This window comes from Lepidochelys kempii, chromosome 9 (assembly GCF_965140285.1).
Source record: "Lepidochelys kempii isolate rLepKem1 chromosome 9, rLepKem1.hap1, whole genome shotgun sequence".
Classification (NCBI taxonomy): Eukaryota; Metazoa; Chordata; order Testudines; family Cheloniidae; genus Lepidochelys; species Lepidochelys kempii.
In genome coordinates, this window is record NC_136388.1 from 99065934 (window position 1) to 99084727 (window position 18794).

An 18794-nucleotide genomic window follows, 5' to 3' on the forward strand; every position below is an offset into this window, starting at 1 on the left:
CTGTGTTAATGGTGTTCCTTGCTGGTTGATTATAGGTAAGGCTACGCTTTAGTCACAAGTATTTTTAGTGAAAGTCATGGACGGGTCATGGGCAGTAAACAAAAATTCACGGCCCCGTGACCTGTCCATGACTTTTACTCAAAATACCCCTGACTAAAACTTGGAGGGGAGGGGAGGGGACACAGGGGGGCGCCGCAGGTGCTGGGGAGAGGGGCGACTCGGGGGGGCGCCGCAGGTGCTGAGGCAGGCTCCTTACCCAGCTCCTGGGAAGCAGCAGCCCCAGCTCCCTAGCTCCATGTGCTGTCTCCGCTCCATCCCAAGCCCCGGTTCTGTAGCTGCCATTGGCTGGGAACCGCAGCCAATGGGAGCTGCTGTGCACACCCAACTCTGTGTGTGTGTGTGTGAGAGAGAGAAAGAGAGAGTAAATATATTGTCTGTCATCATGCGGTGTTTCAGGTAGAACTACCGAACAGCAGAATTGCAGCGGTATTTCTGGCTGGTATTTCTGCTCCTCTCCATCCGTGTTCTTTCCCGCGCTGTTGTAGGTGTGGTGTTTTTTCTTTTGTGACTGACCTGTAACTTTCTTCTCCTTTCCCCTTTTTCTTTTCAAAGGTAAACCCAACGCCTCAGGGTGAGCGAGCGCTGCTGAAGATGATGTACTGTCCATACTGTCGAGGCCTAGTTACCGTGAGGCCCTGTTACAACTACTGCTTTAATGTCATGAGAGGCTGCTTGGCCAATCAAGGGGATCTGGACACAGAGTGGAATAACTTTATAGGTGAGACCGTGTGGATTGTGACGGTGCGTGTAAGCATCTGCCTGGCGTGGCGTGTTCCCGTTTGCACTGCATTTTTGTGTGGTACCGAAGATGCTTCTTATCTAAGTGCAGAAATCTTTATCTTCCTTTCAGCGGCTCTACTAGGTGGCAACACGGATCTTTTACCTTGTGACCCTCCACGTGTCTGTATCAAAACCATTCTCCAGTCCAATGATTTTCAGAATAAAATTGACCTACAGCATACAAGTCACCTCCTGGAAGCAAACCTGTGTTTTATTTTGCCATTTGTGTCTCCTGAAGGTTACTAAAATAGGCCAACCTTTTTAATAATGGAAGGTAAAAAAGAGGGTGCACATATGGTATAACTGTGTGCCATATGGCTCGCACTTCATCTGGCTCGCACTTCATCTCTGGACCATCACAATTCAACTCATTTCTACACATGCTTCTCTCTGCTTTGCAGGTGGGTAGCCTGAACCCAGCACAGTATCCAGGAAAGCGAAAGTCAAGTGTCTAATGGCCTCAGAGAATTCTCCACTGAAGTAATGGGGATAGTCTGTGATAGCGGTTTGCTATCTCTTAAGACTCTCTGCCCCAAGACACATACCTCTTAGGTATCTCACACTGCTCCGCTATTGCCGCGGGGAAGCTTTTTCATCTGTTTAACATAAGAACAGCCACAGTGGTCCATCGAGCCCACTGTATCCTTCAGAGGGAAAGAACAGAACAGGGCACTTTTAAGTAATCCATCCACTGTTGTCAAGTCCCAGCATCTGGCAGTTAGAGGTTTAGGGACACCTGGAGCATGGGGTTGCATCCCAGTTATACTTTTAGCCTTCACAATGTCCCCTGTCAATGAGTTCCACAGATTTGCTGTGTGTTGAGTGAAGAAATACTTCCTTTTATTTGTTTTAAACCTGCTGCCTGTTAATTTCATTGGGGGACCGTTGGTTCTTGTGTTATGTGGAGGGGTAAGTAACACTTCCTTCTTGACTTCTCCACACCAGTCATGATTTTATAGACCTCGGTCATATCCCCCCTTAGTCGTCTCTCTTTCTAAGATGAACAGTCCCAGCCTTCTTAATCTCTCATCATCTCTTAATCTCATCTCTCTATCATCATGTTCCAGACCCCTAATCATTTTTGTTACTCTTCTCTGTATTTTTCTTAATTCTAATACACCTCTACCCCGATATAACGCGACCCGATATAACACGAATTTGGATATAATGTGGTAAAGCAGCGTTCTGGGGGGGCGAGGCTGTGCGCTCCGGCAGACCAGCGCATCTGGCTCCGACACGCTGCTCTGAGCGGCGTGTTAAGGGTGCTGGGCCGGGGCCGAGGGGTTGGATAAGGGGCAGAGGGTCTCGGGGGGGCAGTCAGAGGACAGGGAGCCGGGGGGGGGGGGGGGGGTTGGATGGTTGGGAGGTTCTGGGGGCGGGGCGGTCAGGGAACGGGGGCGTTGGATAGGGCTTGGGAGTCCCTGGGGCGGAGTTGTGGATGGGGGTCGGGGCAGTCAGGGGACAGGGAGCAGGGGGGCTTAGATAGGGGGTGTGGTCTTGGGAGAGGTGGTTAGGGGCGGGGGGTCTCTGGAGGGGGTAGTCAAGGGACAAGGAGCGGGGGGAGTTGGATGGGTTGGGGGTTCCGAGGAGTCAGTCAGGGGGCGGGAAGTGACTATTAATAACAGAAATGCTTGAGGCTAAAGCAAGTTCAATATAATGCGATTTCACCTATAATGCGGTAAGATTTTTTGGCTCCCGAGGACCGCCTTATATCTGGGTAGAGAAGTATATCTTTTTTGGGATGGGGTGATCAGAACCACACGCAGTATTCAAGGTGTGGGCATCCCATGGATTTATATAGTGGCATTAGGATATTTTCTGTCTTATTTATCCCTTTCCTAATGGTTCTTAACGTTTAGTTTTTTTGACTGCTGCTGCACATTGAGCAGATGTTTTCAGAGAACCACCCACAGTGACTTCAAGTTCTCTTTCTTGAGTGGTAACAGCTAATTTGGACCCCATCATATTGGATGTATAGTTGGGATTATTTTTCCCAACGTGCATTACTTTGCACATATCAACCTTTAAATTTCATCTGCCATTTTATTGGTCAGTCATCCAGTTTGGTGAGATCCCTTTGTGACTCTTGTCAGTCAGCTTTGGATTTAACTATCTTGAGTAATTTTGTGTCATCTGCAAATTTTGCCACCTCACTGCTTAACTCCCTTTTCCAGATCATTTATGAATATGTAGAACAGCACTGGTCCCAGTAGAGATCCTTGGAGGACCCTGCTATTTACATCTCTCCTTTGTGAAAACTGACCATTTATTCCTCTCCTTTCCAGTGTCTCCTAAATTATCTCTGACACAAGAAAATGGTTTAATACTTGTGCTTTTATAACATGAAATTGCAGAGGTTGGGATAAATGAATGAACAGGTTAGACAAGAACCAGCATTAAACATCCTCTGTAATAGCTTGTTTTGCACCTGCTTTTCCTTTCTCTATCTACACAATAAATGCAACAATTTTTTTAAAAATACTATAAGGTCTGTAAAAATATACCAGACCTCTTTAATACTAGGAAGAAAAGCTCTAACAAGAGGACAAAGTTCGAAAGATAGCTTCTAACCATGGGAATCCCCACATTACAGCCAAATGCATTGCCAACAAGTCACAGATGCACACTAGTGGTTGTGGGTGTGATTGAGAGCATGGAAACAGTTCATATGTCTGAAGTGTAGAACCTTAGATTCGCTTTGGAAATGGTTAGGAATTGTAGGGTCTGTGCACAATGTAACTCCATGATCATCACTCTGAGTTCGCTCTCAGATCAATGGAGGGAGGTACCAATCCTGCAGTATCTCACAGCTTCTGAAGTCACTGTAGTTAATCTGCCCCCTCAAGAGATAGTAGCTGGATCAATGGAAGAAATCTTCTGCCAGCCTAGCAGCATCTGTGCTGGGGCTTAGGTTGGCCTGACTGTCTGTCTCTCTCTCCAGGGTGTGAGTTTTTCATTTCCCTGAGTGACATACTAGTTTTAGGCGTAGACCAGGCCTTAGACATTTTGTTAGTCGGGCATATACAAGATGCCTAAAACATGAGAAAATGAGACCACAGGGTGCCATTGAAACCTTGAGGCGATAAGGATTCAGACCCACTGCTGGATTCACACCAGACTGGCTTCCACCTCTCTGCTGCATGGAAACCATTCTTTACCAGTCTCAAGTGATCTTTTCCTTACTCAGGCTCGAGCAGTTGTTTCCATCCTCGTCTCCCTTGACCTTCTGCAGTTGGGGATACTGTCAATCACGCCTTCCTCCAGGAGCCACTGCCGTCCTTTTGGCCTACACAGTCCTGTCCACTCTTGGGGCCTGATTGAGCAGAATATTTCAGCACGTCCTTAACTTGAGCAGTGTGCTGAAATATTTCTGTGAATACAGATGGACTTAAGCACATTCTTAGTTAAACCTGGGCTTGCTTTGCTGAATCGGGGCCAGAGTTCTCCACTTCGTTCACTGTTGCTCCTTCAGCACCTCTTCCGCCTTTCTTCCCTGTTGGAGTCTCCCAGTCCTCTCTCTGTACTCTGTCCTATGGGTGATCTCAGTGCTCACCTGGACCGGGCTGAACTGTCACCTGAGATGCCCAAACACCTCTTCACACCCATTTTTGTCTCCTATGCCTCAGTCTCGTGTCTGGCTGACTGTCACACGTGCACGCAATCTGCTCTCGGGTGGCTCATCTCATGTTCAACATAAAGCCAAAGCAGGGCACGTAACCTTCCCTCCCAGAGATTCTTCCCTATCTTCAGTCTGTTGTGGTCAATAATACCTCCATACTCCCTTCTCATCCAGGCTCATAACTTATGGGGCATCTTTGCCTCCTGCCTCTCCCCTGCCCGTGTATATGATGTGCCCAAGCCCTGTCTCACTTCCTATCTATCCTTGCTGTTAAGTTAACCATCCACACACTGACTCAAGCCAGCTTCTGCAACCTCCCCATCTCTGATATGTTTGAGACTAACCTGCTTCCTCTCCATTTCATTCAGATTGCTGCTGATAGAAGAGTCTCTCTGGCTTGTTGTCACAGCATTGTTCCTCCTCCTTCCCGGATTTTGAGTCATTTTTCTGGCTGTCGGTCACATTGTGTGTCACAGTAAAACAACTTGGGGCAGATCCTCAGCTGGTGTAAATTGGCCTAACACTAGCCATGTCAATGGAGTGACACTGGTAAACTGTCCCTTTGTCTTTGCCTCCAAGGTCCTTTCCCATGCAGCCTCTCTCGTGTTTGGCCTGGTCTGTTTTCCCAGTACCCTCCGTGCCCCTTGATCTCCTTTGCTCTGCAATATGTGCATATGCTTTTCTCCACGCCGCCCCTTTAACTTGGGGTACCATCCTCAAACCTGTTCATCAAGCCATCATTCACCACGCTCTTCTCCCTCCTAAAGCTTTAGTTCTGCCATGAAGTCTATAGGAATAGTGGGGTGGTGAAGGTGAATTATTCGTTAGAGTCTTTGTTAATGACCGTGAGCTTCAGACTAGGCCCGTAGACCCCCATCGTCCACTAAAATGTGCACATGCCTTACTTGGTAACTCTGGAAAGTTATTACTGTTACCCAGTCCCTCCTGTTCCTTTCTCCTCCCTCTTTGTTATCGACCCTTGCTAGTAGTGATACCAAACTTGAGTTTGACAGTTTAATCTTCAGAAAATGTTTTAAAGGAGTCTTGATGTCTGTAAAAGGATCCTTCAGGAGCAGCCCTCTCTCTTCGTGCAGTGTGTGCTGAAGCACACAAATGGTGCATGAGCGCCACTCCCAAGACAATGGTGCATTTACATTCAGTAATAGCACATTTTAAAAAAGTATTTGGCTAGTAAAGGTTTTCTACTCTTTAAGTTGCACATGTTAAAAAAAGGAATTGCTGATAATTACCATATTTTAAGCTAGCGTTTGATACGCACACGTGTTGTCTACGTTAACAATGCGTGTGCATAATATTTTCTGATGAAAATTTTGCCTGCGCATTCCATTGAGGGAGCTAATTACCACTTTAACACTGTTTGAAAGTGCAGCACTAAATTAGGCTTTCAAGAGATCCTTTAGAATGCTGACTTTCACATGCGCTCACACAGATGTGAATATTAAGTGTTTCAGCCCCGCTAGTAGCTGAAATGGCTTAAAGAGTGGAAGACTTGCAAAGGTCTAGTCCAAGTAGAAAAGAGGAATCCCATGAAAGGGAAGGCATAATGCTGGAAAGCAGACAAAAGAATAAGCAGCTAATTGCTGCAGGTTGTATGCAACTGAAAATGAAACTTGGGGAAAGCCAGTGAATTATCTACACAGTGATGTTCAGTAATTGCGTACAAAAATTAAGATTATTAAACAAGGCAAAATAAGTAAATATTTCCCAGGAGGAAGTGTGACATAATTCTCTAAATGTTTTCTTCCCAGAATATCACCTGCCCACTCATTACTTAGGTGTTCAGTGCTACACTTGCAAATATATATTTGCTGGCAACGCTGTGTGTTAGTTACTTTTTTTACATTGTTTGCTTGTTTTTGCCTGGAATATAGGAAATGAAAACATTAAGATGTGCTTTCTGTAGAAGCATCTAAAACAAATTCCACATGCCTCACTTCAAGTGCATGAGGAGATGAAGTGACTTACGTGTAGCATGTGTGTAAATCTGTGCAGGATCAGGGCCTGAGATTTGTAAACTCTTCAAGGCAGAGAATTTTTCTCTTTTATGTCTGTAAAGCACCATGCAAAAGTTGTAACATGTTCAGTAACGTTTTGTCAGCCCCGCTCCGAATTAATTATAAATAATTTCCCCAGTTTTGAAATGTGTTCTTGACACAGTTATACAGGGCATACTTTGTTTCAAATGAGCTATTGGAAAAACCCCATATGAATGAACAATGTTAATCTCCAGTGCCTTTTCATGATTTTTTCACAGGGGTTTAATCTACTCTACAATTGTAGAATTCAGTCTCCAGATACATCTCTCTGCTAGTTTGTGTGAAAGGAATTTTTCCCTTTTTTAAATGATTGCTGTTAATGAACGGTCAAGGTTTCCCTGCCCTTAAATCAAATCTTGGGGTTAAGTCTGAAAACTGCCTTTTTGTTCTCCAAGTTAGATGCTGAAGATGTGGGTTTCTGATTATTGGTGGCACAATGCACAAGAATTGCTTTCCTTAGTGAGATTGAGTTGCTTTGTTGCTGAGGATCGTCTCAATGCCAGACGCGAGGACAAATGTATGCAGGAGGAAAATGGATGGAACTATATATTTTTCAAATCCACCTCTGCCTTCCCAAAACTCTTGCACTCAGTGTGTTCATAACAAATGAATAGATCTGGAGTAAATTTTGCATTATGCCAAAGTTTTGTGAGGCAGATCAGACTCTCTGAACCACCTTGCAGTCATTTGTACAAATATCAATTATTTTGAACCTGAACCTTTGGGGGAGAACTTTTTCAGGAGGTCTTTTGCAATAAAACTATAAATTATACGTAGGTGCAACTTGTTCCCCATCACATAGTGTAGCAGTGCTAACATTAGCTTGAATCATAGCCAACCTTATTAATGTCAAATGTTGCTGCCAGAGGGACTTTACTGTTAGTTATGATTGCTGGCGGGTACACCAGCCAATTCCTGGCAGGAGGTAGGAGCCAGTCGGATATCCCCCAAATAAAAACTGTGGCCTAGATGCACTTTTTTCTTGTTCTTTTTTTAATGAAAGTTTATTTTCATTTAGTGCTTCTTGTCAGCAGCCATCACGGCTGCTGAAGAGCTACAGTTGAATATATTCTCCAAGGCCAATTATTACTTTCCTTATCTTTTATAGCCAGCTTTGGCAGCTCTGCTGGAGGCCGAATGCATTTTCTATATCAGCAGTCAAAGCAGAGGCTGCATTCCTTAGCTGTGATACATGTAACGCCATGGCACCAGGAGTAACAAAGACCCCAATTCGCTCTACATTCCCATGCTCTTGTGTATGGCCTGCCCAGCTCAAAGTTTACAAAGACTCCAAACAGCCAGAAGAATTAGGGTTTATGTTTCCTTTCAGTCTTTCACAAACACTTTATTGATCTGGGGCCTTTCCTGGCCACTCGGGGTATTAAGTAGTTACAAAATGGAAGATTTTCTTGTTAAAAACTATACATTTTGTGTGTTTATTATCTGTCTATTCATAATATTTTTATTTGAAATGAGCGGCTTCCTCCAAACTATGATGGGATGTTCTTTATGTGCGTGAAAACCCCCAAAAGCTTTGACAATGATGAACACATTTAAGCTGTGCTCCACTTGTTTACAAAAGTCTCTATTTGCCAGCACATCAAAAGCATTTTTCTCTCCTCTAGCACAATGGTATATTCATGCTAGCAGTCATTACTCAGAGGTTTGAAGCATCACTTTATTGGGGGCCACCACAATACAGTCTAAGACTCTTTATTTCATTTGTTATTACTGTCTATATATGCATTTAGTGGAGACCTGTTTGTAGTCCCTGATGGCTAAATTCCAGCCACACCGGTGCATCAGCTCTCTCATTAATGCTGCTTCCGTTTGTGCTAGTGTGGTTCCTACAGATTGTAGCTTTCATCAGATTTTGGTTCTTAAATATTGGCATCTTGGCTTAATTGAGAGAGAGCATATACTCAATGATGCCATGATTCTCAAGGTTAACGTTAATTGTGGTCTAAATTAATTATGCACTCTGAAGTATTATAAACTTTTTTCGATAATTTTTGAGATGTGCTAGCTGACGCCTGATCAGTCAGCCAGCCCGCAGAAAATACTTTTAAATATTTTTTTGCATTTTTAATAAGTGGGTTTATCTGATCAGTATGCTGCTGCTGCATACGGTACACTGGTGTTTTTAAATGTACAGGTAGCTTAATTGTAGTTTGCATTTTTATTGGTATATTTTAATTTAGTTGAAAATTAATTGAGCATAAGGGCAAAGGCCAAAAATAAATCTGTGTTGAATGGAGTCTCTTTATAAGCATGCATCCACCAATATAAATCCACAGGAATTTTCTGCTTCTGATTGGGGAATGAGTATCACGCAAAATACTTGAATTGAGCAGATTTGAGTTCTTTGAATGAGAAACTCCCATTTCCACTTCCTGGAGTGGAACGGGCACGTCATCAGAATGAAGAGGGAACCCATTCACAGACTTTTACGGCCCAAATGGACCATTATGATTATCATGTAGTCTGACCTCCTGCATGGCCCACGCCGTAGGATTATGAGAATTAAAAAACAAAAACAATTGAAAAATTACAAGTTTGTAGCTGTATCCTGACAAAATAAGGCGGAAGTTAATGAGAGTTTAGTTTGGCTAGGAGATAACTGTTAGGTAACACATCGTCAAATATCTGAATGGAGTAAACACCAAGAAGGGAGATTAGTAATTAAGAATAGTATAAGGGACATTGGGCATACTTGAAAATTCAAACTGAACATTACAAAAAGTTTCTTGCTGCTAATAAATTCCCAAAGGAAGTGGAGGAAACCCCATAGCTTGGCACATTTAGTGCTACATTTGACTAGTAAATGTACAGCAGAGAGTGGTCCTGGAGTGGCAGGAAAACTAGGTTGATGGTTGCCATAGGTCTCTTCCATCCCCTCACTCATAAGTGAGATGTCAAAGGAAATTTTTAGTCTAAAGCCTTTAGTGATGGTCTCATGCAGTTTCACTGTTCAACTTGTGCTGTCTGCATAACGCTAGTGAGTATAACCTTTGATTTTTTTTCAGATGTGAAAAGTTCTCTTTAATATAAAAAAAATTACAAACTTCAGTGCTGTCGATTTTAATCACTATTTCCTTTGCTTTCTGCATTCATGGTAAATATAAAGAAGCTGGTATTTTTCTTTCTGTCTTAACTGTGGAGATACTTTAAAAAGATACAATGGAGCCCTGTTTAAAATAAAAGTACTTGTAATATCCTCTCTATAAGTAGAGATTAGTTCCAGTGGTTATTTGCTGATTGAATTGAAGGGAATTGTGATGATTATTCTCCCTCATTAAATATAGTTTTTGCTGTATACAGGTTTATTGTAACTGGTCCAACAAGCTTCCAGGTCCATCCCTTTACGAGCTGGAATAATTAAAACCCAGAAGTAGAACATCTTTTTTTAAAGATGCCTACCATGCAGCAGTGGAATTTTAATGGCTAATTTTTGCACTTGTGGAGTGGCCTGTTGTCCTTGCCTAGGCCTTCCGCTTTGTCAACAGGATGGGTCTCTAATCCTTGACAGCAGCTGACAAATTGAGTCCAGTGATACCTATTATAAAAGATTTTGTGACATAGAGCAAAATGTTCATTTGAAGTTTCAACATGCAACTAATGGTTGCTTTGCTAAGAGTTTGACACTAAAGATACGTGAGTAGCATATGTGAGATTTTTCCTTCACTTTGGAGTAGGATTTAAATGGGCTACTTAAAGCAGAGTAAACCTAATCTGCTCTATGCACTTGTGTGCTATATTTGAAGTCCCTCCGCTAATTAAAACACTTTTAAAATCTCTTTTTCTGTATTAGATTCTATGTTGATGGTGGCTGAGAGACTAGAGGGTCCTTTTAACATTGAGTCAGTCATGGACCCAATCGATGTGAAAATTTCTGATGCGATCATGAACATGCAGGAGAACAGCATGCAAGTGTCTCAAAAGGTATATCACCAGCACTTCAAAAAGAAAAAAGCTAAAAAGAAAATTCTGTTTTTATTCCTCCAGTATTTACATTTATCTATTCCCATTAAAAGAACTGTCTTAGGGCTAGTCTACACTACAAAATTAAATCAACCGAAGTTATGTCGACATACAGCCACTGCAGTCATTACATCGCTCTTGCACGTCCACGCTATGCTCCATGTGTTGGCGGTGAGTGGCCGCTTGCACCGAATTAACTGTCTGCACGGGGCATTGTGGGGCAGCTTCAGAAAGGCAGCAACAGTTGATGTCAGCAACCCGGTGTCTACACGGGCACCGCCTCGACCTAACTACGTTGACCTAAGCGCCACGCCTCTTGTGGAGGTGGCGTTGTTAAGTCAGTGTCGTGGGTGAATTACATCGGGGGGAGCTACATGTCAGTGTAGATGTTTACAGAGTTAGGTCAACATAAGCCTTACATCGACCTAACTGTAGTGTAGACCAGGCCTTAGCTGCAATTTGTGTGTATTTTAGTGCTGTTTTATCATCTCTGTCTGGGGAAGGAATATTTGGTAAACGGTGTTTGGATAGGAATACTGAGGGGTGGTAAATGTCTGGTGTGAAATCCTGTCCTCTGAAGCTCCTTAATCAAATCACCTAGGTTTTCCAAGGATGTGGACAGCCTAAAACGCTGACGCAGGGCCGGGCCTCTCGCTCAGTCTCTGAAAATGGCTTCAGTGCTCGCTTTAGACCCTACAACCCGGAGGAGCGGCCAACTACCGCTGCTGGCACGAGTTTGGATAGACTGGTGAGTGCCTATTGGCCTGTCTCACTGATACTGAACAAGGGCTGTTCATAATAAACACATGGTGCTTTGTCGCCTTCCCAGCTAGCTTTGGCAAGCTTAAAAGGCAGGTTGTGTAGGTGAGAGGCTCAAGTAAATTGGGGGCGTCTGTCCATGCCCCAGTCTGTATCTTTGCCAGTCCATAACCTGATGATCTTTTTAAAAGTAGTTGAGGAAACTTGCAACTTTCTTATACTCTTTAAAGGGTGTAATCTGCGTACAGCTCTAGACAGGAGCTAGCTCAGCGCTTGTATTTCAGGTACGTGCCTCTGTTAGTGGTTTCACATATAAATAATGTCGTGTTTGAAAATCTTGTTTTTAATTTTGCATTTAAAAACTCCCTAGAGGCCACTGATTCTGATGAAACGCCATTGATTTGCACCAGCTCGGGATCTGGCCCAAACACGTCTCTTGTTTTACAAATCTATTTTCAGCTTTACTTTTGAGAAATAAATTTGGTTCACATTGATGTTCTATATTGTGCTTCCTTTTTAAAATAGGTTACTGATGTGAAAGAAAAACTGAAGCAAGCCAAAAAGTTTTGGTCATCTCTCCCTGGCAACATTTGTAATGACGAGAAGATGGCTGCTGGGCGTGTCATTGAGGATGAGTGTTGGAATGGAAGTGCCAAGAGCAGGTCTGGATAAGCTTAACTGAGCTAACTTCCTTCATGTCTGACCTTGTAATTCAGACCTTCAGAACCTGTCTGGTTGTGGGTTGGCTGATTATCTAGCTCAGGGTCTTATATGGTGCCTGTCGCCATAGTACTTTTGAATGTATTTATCTTCACAACTGCCTGTGAGGTAAGGTGGTAAAATGGTAACTGAGGCAGAGAATCTCTAAGGATAACGCTTGCAAAATTGCCTTAGCAGCTTAGTCCCACTGAAAGTCAATAATAGTTAAGCACCCTAGTTGCTTTAAAAAAAAATGTGTAGCTAAGTGACTTGCCCAGACTCACAGAAAGTCTGTGGCAGAGGTGGCAGTTGAACCCAGGTTTCTCAAGTCTTAGGGTAATGCCCTCCTCACAGGACCACCCTGCTTCTCATCTGGCTGACCTCTAGATTCCTGCTGTTCATACAGGCTCAGGGATGTAGGGTCTGTTCCAAGGATCATGGAGCACTTCTGGCAGGTAGGCCAGGGTGGGATTGCTGCTGAGAATCAACCCTGCCAGAAACCTGTGATGATGGTCAGCATGTTTTTCTTAAGTGACATGTCTCCTCTAGGGTTGGGAACCTACATGAAGGTTATTGTCGGAACAGAAATCAGAGGGAAGGAAAGAGACAAGTGAATTTGGTTGGCGTTGTCCGTGTTTTAGGTCTTACCTTATACTCCTGAGGTTAGCAAAAGAACCCGTTGAAATTCTTCACACAGTTTTTTTTAAATGGCCTCTCTTTTTGAAAAAAGAACTTTTGGGGGCAAATTATTCATGTGGTAGAAATGTTCTGTCTTTCCCCAAAACTTTTCCCCGGTTTTTTTAATTGACTTTTTATTTTTAATCCTGTGTCAAAGTTTTTTGTTTACCGAAACCCCAAGCAAAAGAAGGAAGTTTTTTAAAAAAGTGACAGGTTTCAGAGTAACAGCCGTGTTAGTCTGTATTCGCAAAAAGAAAAGGAGTACTTGTGGCACCTTAGAGACTAACCAATTTATTTGAGCATAAGCTTTCGTGAGCTATAGCTCACTTGAAGTGAGCTATAGCTCACGAAAGCTTATGCTCAAATAAATTGGTTAGTCTCTAAGGTGCCACAAGTCCTCCTTTTTTTAAAAAGTGAGAAAAAGTTGCTTGAAGTTTTGTGGAAAATAGACCAATTTTGAACCTGTGAAATGAAAACCGCGTGAAAATTTTTGCAGAATGGTTATCGGGGTTTGTTTTGGTTTTTCCCCAACCAATGGGAGTTTTGCAATCAACTTCTATGAAAGCAGGAGCAGGCCCTTTCTGCAGAATTTAAATTTCATGAACCTCTATAAAACTCAGCTTCCCTGCGTTTTGGGTCGTCTTCTCAATAAATAGTGCCCGTATCTGCCTCTGCTGGTAGCTTATCCCAGGCATTAGATGCCATTGATCTTCTACTCACCAGGGAAACCTTCTAACTGGTCACTGGTGAGTAGGCCAATGTAGCAGCTGAAAGAGGTGGAGTTTTTGCTGCATCAGCTGAGGTGGAGGGGGCATGTTGGGGAAGCGCTGGTCGTCCCAGCTAGGGAAAGTAGAGGATCCCTCCCCACCCTTTGTACCTCCTGCACTCTATACCCTTAATATGTGGATGTTTCAAATCCTGTCACTATCCTCCTATACTGCACTGCTCTGAAAAGATGAACGATCAATAAACTGTCACACCTAAATCTCCCTCCAAATTTTCTACAGAACATCTAACCACAACAATGATGTTAAACACTGAACATTAAGGCCCAAATTCAGGACAGCGCTTAAGAATACACTTAAAATCCATTCCAATTTAGAACAGCATTTAAGTACAGCGCTTAATTTTAGGCATGTGCTTAAGTCACATTGACTGGCATCGCATGCTCACAGCCTAGGCAATGGAACATTTGCTTTAGTGGGAGTTAAGCAAGTGCCTAAAGTTAAGCACATATTGCTGTTCTTGAATAAGGATGCTTTCCTGAATCAGGGTCTAACTTCTGATACTTACAAACATGAATTTTAAAGAATAAATAATCTTTAACAAAATTAGGTTAAAAAAGTTACTTTTCTCAAATTCTTCACTTTCGTTTTGATCTAAAGTAACCAGGGTTTGTATCTTCGCTGTACATCGTCGTGCTCTCAACCAGCATGTTCCCTCTAACCTCTTGTCAGACTGATTCTGGCCACCCCAGTGCTTGGGAAAGACTAATATAAATTCTTCTCCAATCTCGCCCTTTAAAACAAATAAGTAATATTGTTTCACAACATCTGATCTTACAAATCTGATTACATGTGTCATCTTTCTGCTAGAGTTGAGCAAATTGGATGTTCAGTCCCTCAGTCACTACATCTTCTGTCGATCTCCCCTATAAATCACTAATACATCCTTTGTTTATTGAGGAAACCGAAGTCTTAGCTTTCATATCCTGAGAAATAACATTCATGCCAGCAAATTCTGATCTCAGTTATGCTGGTGCAAATGCAGAGTAACACTGTTGCCTTTGATCCAGACTGACACTGAGCTCAAACTACACTGTGCTGACGTGTCATATAGCCATAAAGATGAAGGATCATGGAGATTCTCTTTATTGTCCAAAATGATGGCGAATCCTTTTCTGTCCTCACAAGCCATTTTACTTCAGGGGGCCTGGTATTTTTCTCTTTTTATACAGAAAGGAAAATCCTGTTTCTCAAAAATCCTGAGTGAAAACAGGCCTATATTCAAAGGGTGTAAGAGAACTCTCAGAACCTCTTAACACACCTTATAACACAATGTGCGTCTTTATAATGGAAAAATTTCCTTTTTAGGTACGTCTTTGCAGTGACCGGAAATGGTTTAGCCAATCAGGTGAATAATCCTGAGGTAGAGGTTGACATTACAAAACCAGATATGGTGATTCGTCAGCAAATCATGGCCCTTCGGGTGATGACCAATAAAATGAAGAATGCTTACAATGGAAATGATGTTGACTTCCTTGATATAAGTAAGTGTGGGTCTTAACTGGGTTGGTTATTCGGAGGGAGCTGGTAAAAGTTCAGGTGCACTACCGAGCATCTAAGTGTACAGGGGCTGGAAATGAAGCCCACGTAATACCGTTTGGATCTGAACTTTCCTTGTGCTTAGAATTCACCCTTATCCGGGACAGCACTTAAGCACAGGCTTAACTTTTGGGGCGTGTTTAAGTTTCAGTGGCTGGAGTCCTGTGCTTAGATTCCACGGGGCACTGGAGCATTTTTACAGTTTAAGCAAATGCCTAAAATTAAACACCTGGGGGAAGGAGTCACTGGACTTGGGTTTTGTGCTCTTTGGGTTTGGTGTTCTGGTTCAGGGCCTTTGAAAGGAATACAAGCAAAATTTGTTGGTTTCTTGTAGGTGATGAAAGCAGCGGGGAAGGAAGTGGAAGTGGCTGTGAATTTCAGCAGTGTTCTCCCGAGTTTGAGTTCAATGTAACCGAAGTTACTGGGAAAACTAACAAGATTGATAAAAACACGAACACTTCTGCTGCTGCCAGTGTTGGTCTATCACAAGCAGCTTTGTTCTTTAGCATCTTATTCTTGGCCATGCAAAGACAATGGAGATAATTGTGCAACTTAGGCGGAAAAGACTTTATCATCAGAATTAAAAGGCACCTGTTTTCACTTTTATACCATCTAGTGACTTTGCTTTTTAAGTTAATGGACAACAGTGTACAGTTTTTACTATGTGGCCACTGGGTTTAAAGTATTGATCTTTCTTTTTTTCACTTGCTATTCTGGAAATAACGCTGACGTGGACTGTTAGTCTGTCCTGTTCACCAAGAATCCATGTTAACGGTGGCTAACAAAGTGTATATACAGACCTGTAGTTAGCTATGCATTTGTGTTATTATCACTTGCCTTTTTAAAAAATTTTATTTTACCACATTTCTTACAAGAAAAACAGGGTCCTATCTCGGCATGTAACAAGTATGTGTTTCTGAAATATGAAATATCTGTACAGAAGCAAGTTTTATTTATCATGTTATGTTACGGGGGAAAAAATAATAACCCAACAAGCAAAAGAGATGTTTCATGTAATTAACTTCCCATTTATTCATGTTACGTTAGTTGCCTTATCTGGAGAGAAGTGGAGGTAATTTGTCTTTATTCAGTAGAACAGAATGTGAAGGCATAATTGGTCTATAAGCCATATGCCCCATTTGCATAAAGCATTAATACCAGGAGCAGGTTATACTTCCTTTACAGGAAGTTTGGTTAAATTAGAAGAGACTACAGAGAATTCCAGTTTCACATAAGATAAGAAGAGCTGTCAGTTGTTCCTCAAGACCCTGGTGATTAGCTATAAACCCCGTACACCAATTCTACACCTACACACACCCACACACACTCTTCAGCAGGTAGTGTTCAGTCGGATGCAACTCACATTGTTGCTGATGCCAATGCCAACCTGTGTTCTGTCTGCAAATTTGTTTAGTTGAATGTTGATGATGTTTAGGGATCTTTTTTATATAAGATGCTTTTATATGAGAGTTTGTTTCCCTCTGATCAGACAGACGGTCAAGGGTTAAGACTGGCCAAGTAGCATGGCAGCAGCACATTGCATCCGACAGACCTGAGTTTAAGAATGGGCTTGGGTGGGTGGGCTTGACCGATTCCACCTGATAGGAGAGTCCCATGCAGTCACTTCAGAGGATTGGTAGAGACCACACAGTTCTACTGGCCAAGGCACCAAGTGACCATAGTGTTGGCTATGCAGGAAGTCCCGCCTTTCCACGTTCCCAGCTGGAACGGTTTTGTGGTAAGTGACAAGTCATAAATAAAAGAAATATATATTTTTAAAAGGAATGAAATCACTTTAAAAGAGTTACTAAAAGTCTGCAGAAAGACTAAAAATTATTCTGCAAATCTCTTCCTGCTTTTGGACAGCCATTAGAATCTGGCTGGATGCTTCCAGCCATGAGAACAATCTACAGAGAGAGGGTTTTGTTATATTCCAGCCTTGTGTTGCAAGGATAATTTTCTATTTTTATATTGAAACATTAACTACTTGTTAGCTCAGGGTCAGCATTTTATTCAACTTTATTTTCACACCAAATTTCTGCAATACTATAAAGATCGAATATTCGTGGCTGATATGAACAATCCTGGAGGCTTAATTTTACTAGAAGTAGCCAGTTATTTATTAAAACATGATGTTAGTAGAATATTCATATTCTGGCTATATTTTTTCTTTAGAAAACAAATCACGGAAGCATAAAATTGAAAAGGTTATAAATTTATGTGTGGGAAAAAATGAATTGTAAATAGCTAAGTTGCCTTGTGAGGAATTGGAAAATGTGCTGATACTTAGAAACTACCTCAGTTCTGAGGAATTTCCTTCCTAGCTTTGAGTGCTATTACATTTACTTGGTAGAAATGAATCTGGTCTCCACTATGTAGCTAAAAGAGTTATCCCCATAGACCTCGTTAGATTGTTTTTAATTTAGAGCATTGAACGAAGGCCAGCTGTTTTCTTTCAGCTAAGTTCCCGAACAAAGAGAATTTCTGAATTAAATATTGCTGATGGTTTCCATGACTTTTACTGATTTGTTTGGTTTCATGGCATTTTTTCTGTTGCCCTTTAATTATTTAAACGGTCATATTCATTTGAATTTTAATTCTGAAATAAACAAACCTTAGATACACTACCATTGTAAATCTATCACAGTAAGGTCTGACTGGATAACCCTTCTGGCTTATACCCAGTTGGCAGATCAGAAAATTAAACTAAGAAAAAAATTAAATTATTTCAGAGAATGAGATGGAACAAAAGCCCTTGTATTCAGAACAGCTGACTTTTCCAAGATCTCCGTTTTTGGCATATAAGTGTTCAGATGTAAGAAAGTTACTTGTAAATTCTCCTGCTTTTGAACAGTCTGCCCACTATGTACCTAACCAAAAAAAAAATGTTTCTGAATTGATATTTATCATTTTACAACTAATTGCTTACTAATTATTATTCATTAGTTTTGTAAAAGCGAACAATGCAAAGAACTGACACGAGTTTTAAACTTGTCTAGTGATAGATTTTGTTAATAACAAACCTCCACTATATAAAAGGACAAATTGTCATCTGGAGCCTCGGAAACCAGAGTAAACGTAAATGTAGAACGATAGAAAGTTGTGTTTCTGCTTTGATTTTGTGTTGCGTGTGGAATCGGTTTACAGCCCTAGGTACAAATTCAGTAGGCCTCTTAATGGGTGGATGTACTGATTGAGACACGGCTAGCCGCTGAAGACACTTGTTTTACATTTGACCCAATTATTTTTATGTAAACATTAGGGCCTTTACTACATAACTTGAGTTTTTAAAAATAAATTCTTACCTCCACAATCATCAACTTCAAATTTTAACCATTGGAACAACTTACCTAGATATGTGGTAGATTCTCAATCACTTGAAGTGTTTGAATCACGATTATATAATTCTGTAAAAGGTCTGCTCTAGCTCAAACCGAAATTAGGGCTTGATGCTGAAATTGGTGGGTGAGGTTCTGTGACGTGTTATGCAGGAGGTTAGACGAGATGATTGTAATAATCCCTTCTGGCCTTAAGATGTTTGAGAAATGAAAAAGTGACACCGTGTAATGGCATTTTCTTTTGAATGAAACATCCATTCAGAACCCTCTTTGTTTCTCCTGGCTTTTAAGGTGGCTTCCATCTATACATTTATTAAAGTAATATGGAAAAAGACAAAATCACTGGCTAATCTGAGAACAATCAGTTTATCATTTTGTCATACCTCTCATATCATTTATCATACCTCTCTTCTTTGATAAAGTGGCCACAAGGTTTGTTGCAGTTTATACCTCTTCTGGTGCTCCAGAATCAAAGCTCCCTTCTGGTGCTCCAGAATCA

The 18794-nt window shown here is 41.7% G+C and overlaps 1 protein-coding gene across 1 annotated transcript in view; it reads left to right on the top strand.

Moving 5' to 3' along the window:
- The window catches only part of GPC4 (glypican 4), a 109225-nt gene extending 90661 nt beyond the window's left edge, over nt 1-18564 (top strand). Inside the window, exons 4-9 of the mRNA XM_073358517.2 lie at nt 613-778; nt 10328-10458; nt 11099-11245; nt 11782-11918; nt 14727-14902; nt 15292-18564. Of these exons, the coding sequence (XP_073214618.1) occupies nt 613-778; nt 10328-10458; nt 11099-11245; nt 11782-11918; nt 14727-14902; nt 15292-15500 (966 nt within the window). The 3' untranslated portion in view covers nt 15501-18564. The remainder of the gene's footprint in view (nt 1-612; nt 779-10327; nt 10459-11098; nt 11246-11781; nt 11919-14726; nt 14903-15291) is intronic.
- Nucleotides 18565-18794: the final 230 nt, after the last annotated feature.